At 35.8% G+C, this 22,489-nt stretch overlaps 1 protein-coding gene across 4 annotated transcripts in view; it reads left to right on the top strand.

Annotated features, from left to right (window-relative positions):
• The window catches only part of WDPCP (WD repeat containing planar cell polarity effector), a 407,401-nt gene that overhangs the window by 276,024 nt on the left and 108,888 nt on the right, over positions 1-22,489 (top strand). For all 4 annotated transcript variants that reach the window (XM_058278665.2, XM_058278668.2, XM_058278667.2 and 1 more), the window contains one exon: positions 9,566-9,668. In XM_058278665.2, the coding sequence (XP_058134648.1) occupies positions 9,566-9,668 (103 nt within the window). The remainder of the gene's footprint in view (positions 1-9,565; positions 9,669-22,489) is intronic.

Here is a 22,489-nt window from a genome sequence, read left to right as displayed (position 1 = left end):
GTTAAACAGAAGTGGTGAGAGTGACCAGCGCAAGCTGTGCCTCATCTTCAGGAGAAAGCGTTCAGTCCTTCACCATTAACTGAATGTTAGCTCTACTTTTTTCAAAGATTCTCCTTATCAGTTTGAGGAAGGTTCCTTCTATCCCTACTTTGTTGAAAGCTCTTAAATTAATGGGTGTTGAATTACCTAAAATACTTTTTCTGCATCTGTTGAGATGATCATATTGTTTTCTTCCTTTGTTGTGTTAATACGATGAATAAGAGTGAATGGTTTTTTTTTTCCTCTCAAATGTTAAACTTGTCATTCCTGGGGTAAAGCTCACTTGATCATGATATAGTTTCATATGTATTTCTGTTCATGAGCAACATAAATCTGTAGTATTTTAATGTCCTTTTCTGATTTTGGTATTAATGTAATACTGGTATTATAAAATGAATTGCGACATTTTCCTCCTTCTCCTTCCTTCTCCCTCTCCTTCCCCTGCTACTCTCCCTCCTCTATCTCTTCTTTCTTCTCCATCTCCCCCCCCCATATAATTTGTGTCACAAAATACTATTCTTATTTTGAATTTTTTTCACCATTTAAAAATGTAAAAACAGTTCTTATCTCACAGGCCATACAAAAACAGACACTGGGGAAACGGACTTGGCCCAGTGGTTAGGGCATCCATCTACCACATGGGAGGTCCACGGTTCAAACCCCGGGCCTCCTTGACCCGTGTGGAGCTGGCCATGCGCAGTGCTGATGCGCGCAAGGAGTGCCGCGCCATGCAGGGGTGTCCCCTGCGTAGGGGAGCCCCACGCACAAGGAGTGCTCCCCGTAATTAGAGCCACCCAGCGCGAAATAAAGTGCAGCCTGCCCAGGAATGGCACCGCCCACACTTCCCGTGCCGCTGACAACAGAAGCGGACAAAGAAACAAGACACAGCAAATAGACACAGAGAATAGACAACCGGGGGAGGGGGGAGAATTAAATAAAGAAATAAATCTTTAGAAAAAAACAAAACAGACATTGGATCAGATTTGGTACTCAGGTTGTAATTTGCCAACCCCTGTTTTATTTCATTGATTTCTATATTTCCCTCCTTCTACTTTTGGTTTAATTTGCTCTTTTATTTAGGTTCTTACAGTAGAAGCTCATATTGTAGATTTAGACCTTTCCTTAAATACACTGCTATAACTGAATCTAACAATGATGTGTAGTTTGTATTAACATTCAGTTTAAAATAATTTTCCTTGTGATTTCCTCTTTGTCCCACAGGGTATTTAAAAGTATATCGTTTAATATCCAAATATTTGGGGATTTTCCAGATATATTCTTATATTTTCAACTTAGTTCCCTTGTAATCACAGAGTATGTTCTGTATGATTTCAGTCTTTTTTAATTTATTGAGACTTGTTTTATGACCAGCATAGTCTTGTCTTCCTGTATACTTGAAAAGAATATATATTTTGCTTTTGCTGAGTGGAGTGTTCTGTAAATGTTAATTAGGTCCAGTTGGTTGATAGTGTTTTTCAAGTCTTTTACATTCCTACTGACTTTCTGTTTGTTCTATTACTAAGAGATGGATGTTATTAGAGAAGTTGTGGGTTTATACAACAATCATGCATAAAATACAGGATTCTTATTTACCACCCCACCATTAACACTTTGCATTGATGTGGAACATTAATTACTATTGATGATAGTGAAGTAGGCTAATATAGGGAATGAAAAGCGAATCTGGGAACTGGCAGAAAAAACAGCCATGGCACATGTGGCCATGGAAACCCATCCGCCCGCCCCCCAGGCTGCAGGAAGAACCCTGTGAGAACCCTCCTTTCATCTGGGACCAAGGAAAGATTCCGGATATTCCCAAAGGGCCTTTTCATTGTCCCCACCCAGGGGGATTGATGGGTGGGGTAATCAGTCAAAACAGCAAATAACTAGGAATCCTCCACGAAATTAGCTAGTGAGAGAATAATTGTTTAAAAAGCCAATGCAGAAGCTTAAATTAGCCCTTTTTGCCTTTTTCTCTCTGCCTGGACTAGCATGCAAGTAAACTACAATGTAAACTATAATCCATGGGGTGCAGCAGTGCTCCAAAATGTCTTCACCAAATGCAATGAATGTGCTACAATGATGAAAGAGGTTGTTAATGTAGGAGTAGTTGGGGGGTGAGGGGTGGGATATATGGGAACCTCATATTTTTTAATGTAACATTTTGTGATCCTGTATTTTTAAATTTTAAAAAAGACAATTATTTTTTAAGTGGAAAAAAAAAGTACCTGAGGATTTGTAATCTGTAAATCAGCCCTTTTTTTCCCTTTTTCTATCTCTGCCTGGTCCTGCCCGCAGCCGGCAAGTATACATAGAACCCATAATCTGTTCTTTTCTTTCTCTTCTCCCATTTTCTTAATAAACTACTGGCCTAACTAAATAGGCATGCTCTTAAATTTTTTTGTAACATAGCCAAGAACCTAGAGAAAGTCCTGCAACAATAGCACATTTTTATAATTGTACATTAATTAAAGCCCATAGTTTAACTTAGGGTTCACTTTTGAGTAGTGTATTTCCATGAATTAAAAAAAAATTTTTATGCTGCCACCATATATACAATGTAACCTTTCCCCTTTTCATCATAATAGATACATATTTCAGTGCTGTTAATTATGTTTACAATGTTGTGCTACCATTACCGCCATCCATTACCAAAACATTTCCATCATTCCAAATAGGAACTCTGTATATTTTAAGCCCCAAATTCCCATTCTCAATCCCCACCCTGTCCCCTGGTAAACCTATGTACTAGATTCTGACTCTGAGTTTCCTTATTCAAATTGTTTCAAATCAGTCAGATCATAAAATATTTGTCCTTTTGTTTCTGCTTATTTCACTCAACATGATGTCTTCAAAGTTCATCTATGTTGTCACATGTAACAGGACCTCATTCCTTTTAGAGGCTGAATAATATTCCATTAGATGTATAACCACATTTTATTCATTGATTGATTGATGGACACTTGGGTTGCTTCCATCTTTTGGCAGTTGTGAATGCTGCTTTGAACACTGGTGTGCAAATATCTGTTCAAGCCCCTGTTTTCAGTTCTTTTAGTTATATACCTAGTAGTGGGATTGCCAGGTCATATGGTAGTTCTATACTTAACTTTCTGAGGAACCACCTGTATTAGTCAGTCAAAGGGGTGCTGATGCAAAATACCAGAAATTGGTTGGTTTTATGAAGGGTATTTATTTGGGGTAGGAGCTTACAGATACCAGGCCATAAGGCATAATTTACTTCCCTCACCAAACTCTATTTTCACATGTTGGAGCAAGATGGCTGCTGACAGCTGCAAGGGTTCAGGCTTCCTAAGTTCCTCCCTTCCAGGGTCTTGGATTCAAGGTTCCTTTTTTCTCAGGGCTTGCTTCTTCCTGGTCTCAGGGTTCCTCTCTTCCTGGGGCTGGCTTCTCTTTCCTCTGTGAGCTTACTTCCTGGGGCTTCAGCTTAAGGCTTCGGCATCAAACTCCAACATCAAAACTCCCATTCTGTCCTTTGCCATGCCTTTTATCTGTGAGTCCCCACCCATGGGGACTCAATGCCTAATGACATGGCCCAATCAAAGCCCTAATCATAACTCAGTCATGCCCAGTAGTAGACCAGATTACAAACATAATCCAATATCTATTTTTGGAATTCATAACTATATCAAACTGCTACACCACCAAACTGTTTTCCACAATGACTGCACCATTTTACATTATCATCAGCAGTGAATAAGTATTCCCATTCCTCTGCATTCTCTCCAACACCTGTTATTTTCTGTTTTTTAAATAGTAGGCATTCTAATGTGTGTGAAATGATATCTTGTGGTTTTGGCATTTCCCTCATGACTAATGATGTTGAGCATCTTTTCATGTGCTTTCTTGCCATTTGTATATCTTCTTAGGAGAGATGTCTATTCAAGTCTTTCGCCTACTTTTTAATTGTGTTTTTTTGTTGTTGTTAAGTTGAAGTATTTCTTTTTATATACTCTATTTTCTCCCATTGTGTAGGTTGACTTTTACTTTCATGATAAAGTCTTTTGAAGAAGAAAAGTTTTTTTTTTTTAATTTTGATGAGGACCCACTTATCTATTTTTTCGTATGTTGCTTGTGCTTTGGGTGTAAAGTCAGAGAAACCATTGCTTAACACAAGTTTCTGAAGATGATTCCCTGTGTTTTCTTCCAGGAATTTTATAGACCTGGTTCTTCTATTTATGTTTTATCTATTTTGAGTAAATTTTTGTGTAAGGTGTGAAGTAGGGGTCCAATGGAGATCCAGTTTTCCCATTACCATTTGTTCAAGAGACTATTCTTTCCCCCCTTATCAAAAATCAGTTGGCCATAAATGTTAGTGTTGATTTTTGATCTCTAAATTCCATTGGTTTACATGTATATCCTTGTGCCAGTACCATGCTTCTTTGATTACTGTGGCTTTGTAATAAGTTTTTAAGTTTGGGAAGTGTGAGTCATCCAACTTCATTCTCCTTTTTCAAGATGTCTCTTGCTATTCAGGGCCACTTACCCTTCCATATAAATTTGATGATTGGCATTTCCATTTCTGAAAAGAAAGTTGCTGAAATGGCTAGGATTGACATCTTAATGATATTTAGTCTTCTGGTCCCTTAACACTGAATACCCTTCCATTTATTTAAATCTTCTTTAATTTGTCTTTTTTTATTTGTTTTTTATTAATATAACTGTTAGCTTTTATTGATTTGTATTGAAATGGTATATTTTTGAATCCTTTTATTTTTAACCTATCTGTACTTTTAAAGTTAAGTAGGTCTCCTATTGATATAGCTAATTCTTGCTTTTTCACACAGTTCAACAATCTTTGTGTGTTTTGGGGGTTTTGTTTTTTGTTTTTGAGTGGGGCAGTTTTATTTGTTTGTTTTTAGGTACTAGAGGCTGGGGATTGAACCCAGGACCTTGTATGTGGGAAGCTGGTGCTCAACCACGAGCCACAGTTTCCTGAGTTTTTCTTGTTGTTGTTGTTTTGCTTGTTGTCATTGTTTTGCTTGTTGTTGGTTTCTGCTTTTGTTTTTGTTTTAGGAGACACCAGGAATTGAACCTGGGACCTCCCCTGGGAGAAGCAGGTGCTCAACCTCTTAAGTTGCATCTGCTCCCCAAGCCATTTACATTTAATGTAATTATTGATATGGTTGGATTTGAACTATGTCATGCTTTGTTACATCTGTTCTTTGTCCTTTTCTCCCTATACCTCTTTTCATCCTTTTAATAAATCGGGTATTTTTGGCATTCCAATTTACTCCCTTCTTGGCTTATTAGCTATTTGCTTAAGAGGTCACAGACATATATACTCAGTGGCCATCTTCCGGCCCTTACCTATCCCCTTCCTTATCTCCTCTTACTTGTTTGCATGCAGGTGTTTATGTTTTCACTCGTGTTTGCTTGGGTACTAGTGTTTGGTATGATTCTATTTTTCAAGAGGCAGCAGGCAGCTGGGAGAAGACATTAAAGCTTAATCACCCCAGCTGCTTGCCAGGGCACAAAGGTTGCTCATTGGCAGTGTTCCCTCCCCCTGGAATGTATTAAAGTCCATCACTTGGGCAGTGCAAGTGTCTCACCTCCAATACAAAAAGAGGCATGTGGAGCTGCCATCCATTGCCCCTGACCTAAGCATTTGTCCATTCCCCCACCCCTGGGAACCAGCCATCTTGGGGTCTTTTCCCTGCTCTTTTGAACACTTTTTGTTATGTAACCTATAAAGCAGGCATTTTCTGTGAGAATCTGCTGTGCCTGAGCCTGCGTTAGGGTCACATTTTCTTAATTCTCTTCATATATAGTATTTTTTTTTTAATTGGAAGCTAGACTTTATAAATTTCATGTTGTTGAGTGCTGGGTTTTGTTATATTCCTTGAAAGAATATAGCGATGGTAATATTTTTGAACTCATCTTTGGCCAGGAAAGCTCCTTCAAGTTGGTTTCTGAATCTTTTTGCGATGACCCCAGTAGACTAATAGCTTCCTTGACTTCTGGTATAACAAGGTGTCCCAAACATGGAATCAACCATCTCTCTAATAAATCCTGATTCTGTTTGGTGGGAAATGGATATTCACATTCACAGGATTACTGCCACTAGGTTGTCATTATTTTCCAGGGAAAGACCTAGACATGGGTCAGCAAACTTTTCCTTAAAGTGCTGGGTAGTAAATATTTTAGGCTTTGCAAGCCATATAGTTGCAGTAGTGTCACACTTATTCACCTGTGCAGTTGTAGCTCAAAATGAGTGTGACTGTTGTTTTAAAACTAGAAAAACTGGTCATTGGCTGGATTTGGCACATGGACAAAGTAGTTTGCTGACCACTCTATGCTTACAGAAAATGGTTTCAGAATAATTCTACAAATATTATTCCCAATAATCTATTTATGAAACATTCTAAAATTTCTTTGCAGATCTTTTATTCTTAGATATATTCCACAAAGCATATTCCATATTTTAAAGTGACTTGCAATAATTTTTCATATAGTTATGCTACCAATTTGATGCTTTAAGTTCAATTTTTATTTCATTTTTTGAAAACTAATTATTTTATAATTACGTAAAAAATTCCCATGGTTCAAGTCAGATTGTGAAAAATGTATATCCAGAGAGATCTAGATTCCCTTCATGTTGTTCCTTTCCTTCTTTTTGCTGATATTTTTATTCATTTTTTATATTCTTCTGCAACTTGCTTGATACAAGTCAAAGGCAGTCCAAGTAAAGAAAGTCACAGTGTTCTTAATTGAAAACAAATATTAAATAAATACTAGCAAATTAAATACAGCAGTATATATTTTTTAATTACCAATTTTTTTCAATGAATATAAGGATCTACTATGAAAGTAGCATACCAGTCTTCTAGATTGAGAGAAAAACCATGATTATTTCAATTGGTATACATTTAAATTTCCAATTGGTCATTACTTTAAACACTGCTCTACTTATCAGTCTTCCACATACATTGTCCAATTATTTCCTCAGGAAGAATTCCTAACATATATTCAAATTTTAAATCTGATATATTTTTAAAACATGGGATCAGCAGACTTTTTCTGTAAAGGACCAGGTAGTAAATATTATAGACTTGCCTACAGGCAAAATTGAGATTATTACAGTTAAATAACAAGAAAAAAAACAAATTTTCATCATTTTCTACTGATGAAATTTGAAATATGATAATTGAGTACATTTTTTGTAACACAGGTATACACTAATATGAAGACTGCAATTTATTTTAGGGGAATAGCATTTCACTTAATTGGGGTTCAAAATTGGTGTTTCCTATCATCAAAATATTTTGCAGTTGTTCATCTGTTAATGCTGATTCCTAATGATATTTGATGTATATCATCTCTCTGCAAATGTCTTTTCACGTAGGTTAGGTACTGCCAAATGTTATCAATACAAGAACATATGGTTTTAATTGAGCATAGTCATTGCTTAGAAGGCATTTTTAGATATCTATTAGATTCTTCTGTTGGTATTTACTTTTAGCATGCCATTATATTGCAAACTAATCACTTCCAATAAACATTTCTCAATTGCACAGTTAAAGTGGATTTGAAATATGGAAATTTCCCTTTGCACTTGCATTGAGGTCCAAAAAATACTGTTGGAGCTGTAGTTTTGGGATAAAAATATATATTGCTGTGAATTCGTATAGAAATGGAGATCTCACTTCCTTTTAAAAAACTTTTGACCATGTAGGAAGCATATAAAGCAACCTGACATTACTTGCAAACATTGGTTGTGACTGAATACATTATCACAAAATAGGTTTCAAATATAATCATTGTTTTGCCTTGTAATTTTAGGTTTAACTATCTAAGTCTAAAACAAAAGCCATTTTCAGAGCCATTCATTATTTAATAATACTGGTTGATTGCATCTCTTCCAACCATTTAAAAGTGTAAAAGAACATTCTTATCTTGAAAACTATACAAAAACAGGCAACAGGCTAGATTTGGACCATGACACTAAGAGGTTTGCCGACCCCTGCTCTAAAGCTGTTACATTCCCAGAAAATGCAAGTGCTTATTTCTAAGAACTTGCAAAGTATTAATTTTTTAGAACTTACTCAATTTGAAATTACATTGTTTTGATTTGCATTTTTTAATATTAACAAGATGAAGTATCTTTTCACAAGTGTAGGACATTTCTTTTTCTTCATTATAAACTGGCTGAGCTGTTCATATTCTTTTTCCACTTTTATTGTAACAAAAATCTTCATTCCTGCAATTATTCTGTGTACCAAAAAGACTTCTAATTCCTTCTTTTAAAAAATGATTAATTTACTTTTCCCCCTTCCCTTCCTCCTGCCCTGCTATTTTTGCTGTCTGTGTTGTCTTCTCCTCTCATTTTTTCTGCTCTAAGATTCACTGGGATTCATTCCTGAAGGTACCTGATGTGGAGAGAGATTCCCTGTCAATTGAGCCACCTCAGTTCCTGGTTTCTGCTATACTTCACCCTTGACTCTCCCCTTGCCTCTCTTTTGTTGCATCATCGTCTTGCTGTGTGACTCACTTACGCGGGCATTTGTGCTCACTGGCTCACACATGGGCACTCGTATGGGCACTGGCTCACCGCATGGGCACACTTTCTCTTTTTCACCAGGAGGCCTCAGGGTTTGAACCCAAGTCCTCCCATATGGTAGGCAGAAGTTCTATCACTTGAGCCACATCCACTTCCACTAGTTCCTTTTAATGGCTCTTCCTACCTGTGCAGTATTATTTTCCACTGCTTTCTCCTACACATCTGGTTTTCCTTCCATACTGAAAGACCTGCCACTCCTGACAAACTTCTCTGTATATATGCACCAGATGTTGCCTCTGTCTGGAGCACCTTTTCCCCATTTACTCTCTATCGTAACTCTTATCCTTTAAGACTCAGCTCAACGATGCATTCTTCCTCTTCAGTGCCACAGCATTATGTGCAAATATCTGCCATGAAACCTATCACCTTGTTAGGTTTTCCCACTGAGCACAGAGCCTCTTGACAGATGGTGCAGTGATTGATCTCTATACCATAGAACAGTGCCTGGTATTTAGTAGGGACTAGTTATGGTGACTAAATGCTTTTAAAATGATAATATCGTAGTAATGATAGTAACAAAGTAACATGTGCCATACACATAAAAATCAGACAAATCTGAGTTTGTATAGTGCTTAGCATAATGTAATATACATTTGAATTTTGAACATTCTCCCTTAGATAATACAATCTCATGAAGGAAAATGGCAATTAAGGTTTTTATTTCCTGACAAAACTGAGTATGTCAAATATTTTATTGAACGCTTTTATTTGGCCATAAAAACCCTAAAAAATTTATTCAAACAATTGCCTTTAGTTATAGATGTTCTGCAATTCAGAAAAAAATTGCTTATACTAGAAAAGAAAATGAGAAAATTAAAATGTAAGAAAAATATTCATCTGCTCTGTCATATTGTTATCTGACAATAAGTTTCTTTCTTTCATAATCTCCTTTGTAACTTGACCAAGATTCATTTTGGATTACTCTTTTATTTTGCTTTGTTTTCAAAGGACATCCATTACCTTGCACTAGATAAGGGTGAATTGGCACTAGCTGAAGTGGCAAGAAAAAGAGCTAGCGACATTGATGCAGAATCAATAACCTCTGGAGTTGGTAAGAATTAATGCTGGGTTTGTAAAATGCTTTTTGTTTTAATCAATACTTACTCAGTATCATTTCTATTTAACTTTGTAGGGCATGGTTGGTTAATCTGAATTACTTTCTTTCTAAAGACAGAATATCTTTTTTTAAAAAAGAATTAAGTCTTGACCAATAGTACAATATGGATATACAAGTTGGAATTGTGTTAATTTGAAAATTGATAATCAGTGTTTACTGTAGTCATCATTTAGCAAAAAGTGAAATAAAACATTGTTCTTTTCAGATTTTGAGGAAAAAAGAGTTTGTCATCATCAATGCTGTTATTAAAATTAACTGATACAGGAACTTACATAACCCTTTATTTGTACACACAAACAAGTTATATCTCAAAAGAAGTCTTTCCTATAGCAGACAAAATACCTCACATGGGATTTCAGGTTTGGATGATTTGTTTCCATTTAGAAGCCACTAGAGACATTTTACAATGTGGTCTTCCAAAGAAGACAAACCAAAAGCCTAGATTGCATCTGAATGTCTACGACCATACTATCAGCATGAGCTTCCTTTGTCTAAACTAAGTTTATCTAATGTCACCAAACCTGGCAGTATTGATACCTGAACATCCCAGGTCTCATTTGTCCTGGTATTTCCTAATCCTAGATTAGGCAAAGGACCTTCCTCTGTGGAACTTCTGTGAAACAAAGAAGTTTTAATTAGATTTCCACTTTTTAAGTTGCTTGAAATCTCTCTCCAGAGATAGATCATCTTGCACTTTGTTTTTGCAATGCTGTTTACAGTAAAGGGGCCAATTGTCAGTCTCAGTCTAACATTACCACCAGATGTGGTACTGAAGGACTCAAGCCAGACTATTAGGGCTTCATGAGGAGCTGCTCTGAGCCTGAATACCATCACTGAAAATTACTTGCCACCAAGATGATTCCATTCTCCTTCCCCCACCCTGAGAGAGTTCCAAACTGATTGAACCCAAGAGGTTCAGAGACCACTTGCTTTTTTTTTTTTTGTCTTTATTTTTTTAATGTTACATTCAAAAAATATGAGGTCCCCATATACCCCCCACCCCCCTCACCCCACTCCTCCCCCCATAACAACAACCTCCTCAATCATCATGAGATATTCGTTGTATTTGGTGAATACATCTCTGAGCACCGCTGCACCTCATGGTCAGTGGTCCACACCATAGCCCACACTCTCCCACAGTCCACCCAGTGGGCCATGGGAGGACATACAATATCCGGTAACTGTCCCTGCAGCACCACCCAGGACAACTCCAAGTCCCGAAAATGCCTCCACATCACATCTCTTCCTCCCACTCCCTACCCCCAGCAGCCACCATGGCCACTTTCTCCACACCAATGCCACATTTTCTTTGATTACTAATCACAATAGTTCGTGAATAGAATATCAGTAAGTCCACTCTAATCCATACTTTATTCCTGCATCCTGTGGACCTTAGAATGGCTGTGTCCACTCAACATCTATATGAAGAGGGGGCTTAGATTCCACATGGATGCTGGATGCAATTCTCCTGCTTTCAGTTGTAGGCACTCTTGGCTCCCTGGTGTGGTGGTTGACCTTCTTCACCTCCATGTTAGCTGAGTGGGGTAAGTCCATTAACCCAGAACGTAGGGGCTGCAAGTCTGTTGAGGCTCAGGGCCTGGCTATCACATGGTCAGTCCAGAGATTCAGGTCCCCTGGGTATACATTAAACCCCAGCACCAACTACTGTTCGGTAAAAATAACAGGAGAGACTTGTGGACAAAGATCACATCTAAGTCCAGCTCCATCACACAGAAACACAAACTCCAAAGTTGGGCCAACTGAGATGGCACTGAACTCCATCTGCCATGACCATAGAACCTGTGAGCAGAGACCACTTTCAAATCTCCATCTAAGAGATAAGGGATACTCACTATTAATACAATATTAGATAAAAATAACTTTAATTGACCTATCACTGTATCTTGTGACTTGCTAAGGATATTGATTTGCCTCATAATAATAATTTTATTATTTATTGAATGCCTACTCTTGGCCAGATACTGTTCTAAATTACAGATATTAACTCATTTAATGCTCACCACAACTCTGTGAGGCAGGTTCTATTTCATATTTTTATGAGAAGTCACTTTTAGCTAAATGATAAAAACACACCATGGAATTTTGATTTTTTATTATCTGGATACAAATATCCTCCATCCCTACCCATCTAGCCATTTAGGAAAACACAGCAGGAAGTAAATTCATCATTACTTTCCTGGGAACTTTCCCCAATTGTCTTGTACTTTACCTTTTCCATCAGGATCAAATAATAGTAGAGCCACCTTGTGGTTTAAGCTATTTAAAGTTATTAATGTTGAAAAGGAGTGTAAAGAGATTATGACAAAATGACAGAAAAATGAAGAAACTCCACTATTTGTCAAAGTACCTCTGTCTCCTGTGTATATACAGTGATCAGGTTTCTGTGCAGCCCAGAATTCCTTGCCAGAGGGCCTGCCTCATTTCTACTAACAGCCTTTTTTGGCCAAAGCCCTGTGAATACCCTTTCCTCAGTCTTTGTTTCAAATCTCAGTCTTTGACTTAGATTACTATCCCTTGACAAAGATACTGTTCCAAAACAGCAGCAACTATCAATAGGTAAACACCTTAGATGACTTTTGTTCTATAAAACTGGGAAAACTACTCCCAGTCACAGTGGTGTCAGCCAAGTAGTCCATATTCTGACTCAAGTGGAATTGGGAAAGAGACCCCATTCCTCATCATGCTCTCTGACCAGTTCTTCCTCACAGCTTACATCATGCTGGGGAAAGCTCATTTTCTTTTATATTCCTTCTATTTAATTGAACTGTTCTCACTCAAACTTACGAAAGCAGAAAATGGTCAAGAGTTTGGCTTTCAAAAGGGTTCCTTAGCTAAGACAGATATTCGTACACTAATGTTCATAAAAACGATACTCACAATAGCCAAAAGGTCGAAGCAATCAAGTGAGCCTCAGCAGATGAATGGATAAACAAAATATGTATTCACACAATGGAATATTATTCAGCCATAAAAAGAAATGAAGTTCTGATATATGCCACAACATGGATAAACCTTGAAGACATCATTTTGAGTGAAAAGAAGGCAAGGAGGAGGACATATTTCTTTCCTTTTCAGGGTACAACTTAGGAGTTGGTAGCAATCACTTCTGCAGATATACCATTGGACAGAACCTGATCATAAGGCTGCACCTAACTGTACGAGAGTCTGGGAAACCTCTTTAGTATGTTGGCCATGTACCTGGTAAAAACACTTTTAACTATAGAAAAAGAAGAGAAAGGATATTGGGGGAACAGCTAGCAGTTATTTTGTTACAATGAGATTTGAAGAATAGTTACTTTGAAAAATAAAAATAGGAAATCAATTTATATATAATCCTCATGTACAGAGAAAAAAACATATAAAAGAAACCCTATTCAAAGACAGTTCCCAGACACACACAACATATCTACACATTTGCATGTTAATAAATCTTTAGAAATGCATATTTCCAAATATGATCTGTCAGGTACTGTGCTATACAAAAGCTATGGTTTTATAAGTAGCCTTCTCCTTTTAAATTTTATTTTAAAATTTCTTATTTAAAAACTTATTCATACTTAATGGAAAATTTAAAGAATACATTATAAAGATGATAAAGATTAATCATTATATTATCACCCAGAGATAGCTGATAAAATTAATGTATTTCATCTCTTTTCTATGCATGTTTTTAACAAAATACAAATCATATTATCTTCCTTTTTGTTTCCCATTGGTATGTTACCACATTACCATGCCATTTAAAAAATCACTCAGAAGTCTTAGTTTTAATAAGTTATCTTCTTCCTAAAATACCTTTTTGGTTTTACATAAAATCATGATACCATCTATAAAAGTGTATAAAAATTATATCCAGTAGATGATTCCTGGGTGAAGGGAAAATTTCCCTCATATTTAAATTATTTTTAATAGAAAAATCTTCAAAAATTATGCTATAAAAGACATTTTTAATTTTGCAAACAATTTAAATCTGTGGTTAGTCTGCCTAAGAGGCTACATTATATTAGTTTTTTGACTTCAGCGATATATTCATGCCAACCTACTTTTGGCTCCACTTCATCTATCTTCCCTTTATTGTGTCATGATGTCAGTTTTGATCTAAACCTTCCTACCTCTAGGCATCTTTGCCTAAAGAAGTAATCCTAAACCCTTCATAATTATAAGCACATCAAAGACTGACTGGTTTGCTTAGCTATAGAGGTCTATACAAAACTGTATTACTTGTATAACTTAAAAGAGATTTATAGTTTTCAGTAAAGTTCCTAAAAATGCCATAATTATCAAACCTTTTGTTCCCTTCTTTGTGGTGACATAATGTTGTCAATCAAAAAATATAACATTAAATAATACCAATTCTTAATTATTATAAGTATAAATTTTCTCTAAACTAGGTATTCATTTTCAGGTGTAACCTCTCCTTCATTTAAATATTATTTAACACATTTTGGAATACTGAAATAATAGATCCCTGTATTCTAAAGCAAGGTGCCAACCTTTCAGAATTCATCTTTTCATAAATTGATACTTACTAAGCAAAAGAAAACAGCCTATTTTCAAAAAGGAATCAAATGTCTTAAACCTTCTCTTCTCTCCTTTACCTATTAGTCAGACTAGTAAATTGTGCTGATCTAGGACAGAATGACTGCCATTTAAATTATCTGCAAGAAGACACAAAACAACGAAGGCATTTTACTTGAGGATGGGTGTATAATACTATTCGTAACTGATGAAATTGTAAGTTAAAAAATAAATGTGTTCTGTGGCTAATGTAAAATCGAGCAAAAAATAACTTCTATCAATAGTCCCAAAATGTTAATGGACAAATAGTTTCATGTAATGATATGATAGGAACTTGAAGAATACTAAGATAGGAGTCAAGAAACCTGGCTAGGCTGGTCAAGACTGACATTTGAAAAGTCACTACATCTATGAAGTAAGGAGAAAGAACTAGAATAACCTAAGTCTTTCGCCAAAAAAAAAAAAACACTAAAACTATTAGTGCTACTGGAAAAGCAAACAGAATCAAAACTAAGAAACTATAAAATTCTAGCCAACTCACAACTATGTGAAAAATTATCATTTATTGCTCTTCATACAATTAATAATACAAACAGTTGTTGAAAAGTTTCAAGTGTGAATATGCTCTTAAAGAATTTCTTTAGCGGGAGACTTGCTTTATTCAAAAGTTATCTTTGAATTGTCCTTTTATGAAGTGACTTTTACGTAAAAGATTTTCTTTATGCTGAAATTTACTGTAGCAAAAAGTGTAACATCAAGGTGCCCAAGCAGAGAAGCTGGCTAACACAGAAACTGAGAAATTTCTCAATAAACAATGATTTCACATAGATTAGTTAACAAAAATCACAAAATTATAGAGCTGAATTTGGACCGCCAACATTTTTTTTAAGAAGGTGCCAGGGATTGAACCCGCAGCCTTGTACATGGGAAGCAGGCACTCAAACCAGAGCTATCCTCATTCCCCTGACAGATATTTTATATGTATAAGATTCTCTATATAATGTGTCAGAATTAGTATCAATTCTGAAGATAACCTTTCTATACCATTTTCCAAGGAAATCTCTATTCACACAAGAAATTTTTATTATGTAGTTAGCCTATAAAGTTCATGAGTTTAAAATGACGCATCTGCTTTATCAAAATTAACTATCTTGTGCCTTTATTAACATTTTACAGTCTTGTTTTGGTTTACCAGGTCTACTATGACACACACCTCACTGAGTTTGCTTTTATTTATTTATTTAAAGATTTATTTATTTATTATTTCTCTCCCCTTCCTTGCCCACCCCCACCCCCAGTTGTCTGCTCTCTGTGTCCATTTGCTGTGTGTTCTTCTGTGTCTGCTTGTATTCTTGTCAGTGGCTCTAGGAATCTGTGTCTCTTTTTGTTGTGTCATCTTGCTGCGTCAGTTAGCTCTCCGTGTGTACAGCACCACTCCTGGGCAGGCTGCACTTTTTTTGCACTGGACGACTCTCCATACCGGCACACTCCTTGCACGTGGGGCTCCCCTATGCGGGGGACACCCCTGCATGGCATGGCACTCCTTGCACACATCAGCTCTGAACATGGGCCAGCTGATCACACGGGTCAGGAGGCCCTGGATTTGAACCCTGGACCTACTATGTGGTAGGCAGACGCTCTATCCATTGAGCCAAATCCACTTCCTGGGTTGGCCTTTTAAAAAGGATACTGGAAGTCCAGCCTTGAGGAATTGGCAGGGCTTTCCATCTCCTGGAGTCTTAGGGTTCCAGCAATTCGCTGTCACATAGCAGCATCTCTCTCCTTGCGTCTGCCCCTCATAGGTGCTGTCTTCTGGCTTCTCCTGACTGACTGCATTTGAATTTCCTTTGCTTAAAAGGACTCAGTCATATCAATTAAGATCCATCCTAATTTAATTTGACCTCATCTAAATGAGTCTTTAAAGATCCTAATCACAGAAAAGTTAAAACATCTATACCCTGACTCATCTTGACATATTAAAAAGTCCTGTTTTTGAATGGGTTCATGCCATAGGCTTGGGGATTTAGAGTTGAACATATCATTTGTGGGGTACATGATTCAATCCCCAACAAGTTTACAAGATGGCATCACATAATCATAAATCTATATTCTCAAGAGATCTCAGGGAAGACTAAGGGTTTTTATAGTCACTTAGTTTCCACAGGCTTAAAGAAAATAAAATATTCTTTATTCCTGAATTTATCACCCTAAAATACTTTTTGCTGTAGCGCAGAATTTAGTTATAAGCAGATATATTTTAATCCCCATCAAATAAATTTCATATATAAACTCCTTTTTGTCAGAAACTCATAAGATATTCTGGTGGTGGTCTGGAGCTGGCACCTACAGTCTAGTGAGTACTAATTGTTGTATGCGTCTCTTTCCAACCCTGAGTTCTGTGACATCATGGTGGGAATTTTTATATTACATAAATTGGCAGGCTCTACAAATTGGTTGGAGTTTTGTTTTGATTTGGATTGCTGGCTTTAATAATTTACCAGCACATCACTGAGGCAATCCTAAGACATGCGTCCTGCAGACCAAGTCTTTAGATATCAAAGACTTATAAATGCTTCCTGATTCTACAACTACCAAACCTGACACTGTTAAGCATCCCCATATACTCGTCCAGCTTCCAGTAGTTTCATTGGAAGGATTAAAGAAGTAGAGTCCATAACATGCATAATTTATTGCATGTCTTTGAATCTATAGAGCAGTTATGTCCAATAGAAATATAATGCAAGTCCCATATGTAAATTTAAATTTTCTAGTACATCTTAGAGTATATTTCAAATCATGCTAAATTTTCATCAGAAATATTGGATATTTATTTATAGATTTTTATAAAACTTAGAGTTGAAGTAGAGTCAGATACCCAAATTGTCCCAAATAATCTTAAAAATTTTACAATTAACTGCCTTGAGTTTCAGGTTTTAATTTAGTTAAAACTACATAAAATTTAAAACTTCAGTTCCCCAGTCATACCAGCCATGTTTCAAGTTCAGTAACCACACACTGTATGGTTACCCTACTGGGCAGTGCAGCTATACAGCAGTAGTACTTCAGGAGTTTCCCTGAAGCTTTGGCTTTTTTGTGTACCAGCTTGAAGTGAGAAATCAAATCAATTATTTCACTTTTCAGTACCTCAATTTTCTAAGACATAAATAACCTCTGAAGAATAATGGATTAATTTTAACTACTTAATAATATAAATTCTATTTATTGCTATAATCATGAAATGACTCATATTATAGCAGCTGCCATTTTTGGCATGTCATGTTATTTAACAACTAGCTCATTGAGCAGTAGCTGCATTTTGAAGAAGAGCTTAACCTTGATAGGTGTTAACAGCAATATATGCTAAGCATTTATAGAGGGTTTTTCATCTTTAAAGGACTTTAAAAATAGTAATTAATCTGATAACATATACTATGCCATTCCTGTTAGAAGTGAATTAATGAGACCAAAGAGGGCCTTTCTGCTCAACAAAAACCATCAATACACTTGTCATATACTCTATATTACAATGTACATTAGTTCAAATGTTAATCTTACTTCTCATTGATGAACAAGAAAAAATATTCCTATTAACCACTAATTGCATTACTTTTCTAATCCTGACTACCAGAGAAAAATGCTTCTTTAATGTTCACCACTTGTGTGTTGTCTGAAAAACCAAAAGAAGTCAAGTACAGCCTTCTTGATGATATGAAGTATATTTTAAAATGCCATTTTATAGTACTTAACTCCTAAATTGCTATCAGAATCATAACACCATCTATTTTATTGGGCCTTACAGCTTTCAAAGTGCTTGCCTGCATCATTTTATTTTATTATTTTAACAGTCCTGTGAGGTAGATAGGACAGATGCTGTTATACCCATTTTTTGGATGAAATTCAGAAAGGTTAAGTGATTTGCTTAAAGTTACATAGTGGGCCAATGTAAGAGTTTGAGCCAGAATCCAGGTCTGATCATTTTAGCTACCACTTACGAAATGCTTATTATATGTTAGAGAATATGTTGAACATTTGTTGATGCCTTATCTCATTTAATGGTCACATAACCTCACAACATATCTACTTTACAGATGCAGAAAGATTGTGTTACACATAGGTCCTTTTCACCTCAAAGCATATCTTCTTAACTTCTATGCTACGTTGAATCTAAAAATGCAATATTGTCAGGGTAAGAGAATAAAGGAACCAATCTTCAGTGAAAATAAATATAGCATTTATTAGTCTCTGGAATTATTGTCATATTTCATATTTATAACCACCCTAAGAGTTAGGTAGTTTTTTTCATTTTTTAGACAAAGAAACAAACTCAAAGTGTCAAAGTCAGAATTTAAAACCATTCCTGTTTGACTCCAAACCCCATCCTCTGAACCACTTTGCTATTCTCCTTTTTTATTGCAAGTTCATGACTGTTTCCATATTCCTTGCTGCCAAAAAATTATGCTTGTTACTGATTTATTAGAAGTTTTGTTTTTGTTTTGGCATAAGCCTCCAATAAAAAGAAAGATAGAAAGTAAAGTTTTCTTTGCCCTTCTCTTTGTTTACCATATTACACTAACTGCACTTACATAGCAAAGTGTAGGAAGGTAACTTTGAGCATTGTATAATTCTCTCTTTAACACCTTGGCATCTAACCTGATAGGTTATAACCCTAATGAGCAGCTGAAAATTTTTTTTAAGCCTCAGATTGTGACCTTGAGCTAAGCAGTTCCTTCACTTATGAATTGGGAAACTTCTGCAGTGCCCCCAGAACTAAAGGAAATTGAATTGTTCATTCAATAGGTTGTTTAATTTAAAGTTATGTGTGTAATACCAAAACTGAAATAAAGAAAAAGCAGTGTTTAGTAAATTCAGTTAATGTAGCTAGATAATTTACATTAAGGGATACAGTGGATTGTGTGTGTGTGTGTGTGTGTGTGTGTGTGAACAGTGATTACTTTTCCCCAGTCAGAAAAAGTATTTTTTCCTCTATTACCTGAATAGCCATCTGACGTGTTACTTCAAGTTGCCTTAGTAATCAGAAATAAAAACGTTTGTAGGTATTTTAAATCATTTAAATCTTCGTAATATTTTTTCATATAGATGGTATATTTGCCAAAGTACTATAAATACTTCCTATGTAAATTTTCTGTTAAACTTCAATTATTTTTTGTTTTTCCAGCTAAGGGCCCTTTGTACTAGTTACCATGTTTCCCCATAAGACTGCCTCTAAGAAAGAAGACAAGTTTGTACACATATATTTACATGTAAAAACAAAAGAGAAGACAACATTTGAAAGTTTTTAGTAAAAATCTTTTCCTTATAATGAGGTGTATTCATAAATATATGTACTGTTATAATATACAGCAATTATTTCATTTTGTAAAAATTTATAACTTTTCTAAGTTAATAATCTAGATCTTTAAAACACATTCACTTAACCAGAAGAAATAGTTGGCAAATATTTACATGTCAGGTGGTATGCATGCTAAGTGTATAACCTTTCTTCTGTTTATTCATTGTAAGGTAACTTGACATGACAGGGTGTGACATATCAGAAAATGACTCAGGTCAGGAATTTCAAGAAATCTTGGAAACAATACCTTTAAAAAGGATTTTAATATGTAGTATTTTAAAGTTTTGTAGAGTCTTTTTCTCCAGTTATCTAACAAAGAATTCAATTAGACTTAAAAGTTTAGAAGGGCCTTTTATACTTAAAAAAAAAAAAAAAAAGTGGAAATAGCTGTAGTCTAAGGCAGTTGGGGTGGGGGAGGAATTTCTGAAGTCCTATAGGGTTTGAGATGCTTAATGGCCAGATACATTTATTTATCATTTGTTTGCACATTGTGTACCAAACAACTCCAGTGATAAAATTATATTCTTCTATCACCTACTTTACCTTTATTATTTAGCCATCATCACCAACTCTTGTCCCAAATCAGGAGGTGGCAACAAGGGATATGTGTAGATGAAGTAATCACAAGATTTGCTTCTAAAGAGCCAAATTTGGCTCCTATTATAGCAAAATAAATGTATACTTCTTAAAGTAAATGTTTGGAGGAGTGTACAGATTATAAGTGTTCATGTCAAAGAATTTTCACTAAATGACCACACCTATATAAACAAAATCTAGATCATGAAACTGAACTTTACCAGTACCCCAAAAGGCTCATTTTCCATCCTCCTTCTCATGCTCCTAAAGGATCAATACTTCTGACTTCTAATAATATAAAGTTATGTTGTCTGACTTTGAAATAGAATCATGCAGACACTTGTTTGACTTACACATATCAATTTATACCACAATTTATTTATTTGTTTTACTACTGACATTTAAGTTATTCCCATTCTATTTTGGTCTAATATTCTTCTACATGTCCTCTGTGAATATATGTACCCATTTTTGCTGGATATAATTTCTAGGACAGGAATTGCTGCCGGGTAAAGAGAGAGAAATTTTTAAAAGGAAGCACGCAGAACTACTGGAGTTGAAGACCACAATAAAGAAATGAAAAGTTCTTAGGAGGGTTTCAAGAGCAGAATGGAGCTGGCAGAAGAAGAGACACTTGGAATTAGACAAGCTAAGGAGCAGAAAGAAAAAAGAATTATTAAAAGCTAAATTAATGGGAGGAAACTTTAGTACACCAGTTTCAAAAAATGTGGCTCAAGAGATTGGGTTTCCACCTACCATATGGGAGGACCCGGGTTCGAGCCCTGGGACCTCCTGGTTAAAAAAAGGAGCGTGCCTGTGCAGCGAGCTGAGTGCCCACACAAGTGAGTCACACAGCAAGATGATGACACAACAAGGGGAGAGTCAACGTGAAGTGCAGCAGAAACTAGGAACTGAGGTGGCACAAGTGACAGGGAACCTCTCTCCACATCAGAAGTCCTCAGGATTGAATCCCAGTGAATCTTAGAGGAGAAAAATGAGAAGACAAAAAGAGAAACAGATACAGAAGATCACACAGCAAATGGACAAAGACAGCAAAAAAAGCAGGGGGAGGGAAAGGGGAGGGAAAGGGGATGGGGAGGGGAGAAAGTTTTTTTTTTTAATTATTTTTTTTTAAAGCTAAAATAGCCTAAAACACCTCTGGGAAACCATCACTCATACCAGTATATGCATTATGGAAGTCCGAGAAAGAAGAAAGAAAAGGGCAGAAGGAATATCAAAAGGAATAATGACAAGGAATTTCCCGAACTTAGCAAAAGATGAATATGCAAATCCAAGAAGCCAGAGAATACCAAGCAGGATAAACATGAAAAAAAATACAGCCTACCATATATTGATCACACTATTGAATGCAAAGAACAGAGAAAGTTCTGAAAGCTGCAAGATAAAAGCAAAGTGTTACATACAAGGAGTTCCAATTAGATCAGGTGCCAATTTCTCATCAAAAACCATGGTGGCAAGAAAGCAGTAGATTGAAATACTTGAAGTACTGAAAGAAAACAACTGCATGCCAAGAATTTTATATCATAGAGACTTTCTTTCAAAAACGAGGGCGAGCTTAATACATTCCCAGATAAATAAAAGCTTAGGGAGTTCTTCACCACTTGACCTGCCCTGTAAATAATGCCAAAGGGAATTCCTCAGACTGAAAGGAAAGGACAGTAGACAGTGGATGAAAGTGGCATAAAGAAATAAAGACATGCGGTAAAGGAAACCATTTGTGGAATTTAAAATGCCAATAAAATTATTGTAGTGTATTGTTTGATATGTAACTGCACTTCTTCAAACAGGTGCTAAAATGCAAATGCATAAAAACTATGGATAAATCAATGGTATCGACATTCATTGTACAAAAATGTAGCTGGTAACAAGTACACAAAAGTGTGGAGAACAGGAAAATTATGTGGAGGTTGTTGAAGTTAAGTTGTTATCAAACTAAATATGACTGTTATATATTTAGTGTAAGTGTTAACCTCATTGTAACAACAAAGAAAATAGTTGAAAAACATATACAGATAGAAAAGAGAAGGAGCTCAATCTGGTATAACACCAAAATACAAATAAATATAAAAGTAGACTTTAATGGAAGAACTGAGGTATGAGACATACAAAGGCTAAATAGCAAAATAGGAGAAGATAGTCTTGCATTTTCAGTAGTGACTTTATATGTAGAAAGGCAGAAATTGGCAGAATGGATTTTTTTAAAAAGCAAAACAACTATATGCTGCCTGCAAGAGACTCACCTTAAATTCAAAGATACAAGTAGCTTGAA

This window comes from Dasypus novemcinctus, chromosome 17, assembly GCF_030445035.2.
Source record: "Dasypus novemcinctus isolate mDasNov1 chromosome 17, mDasNov1.1.hap2, whole genome shotgun sequence".
In the NCBI taxonomy this organism is placed as follows: domain Eukaryota; kingdom Metazoa; phylum Chordata; class Mammalia; order Cingulata; family Dasypodidae; genus Dasypus; species Dasypus novemcinctus.
This window is presented reverse-complemented; position numbering and strand designations above follow the sequence as displayed.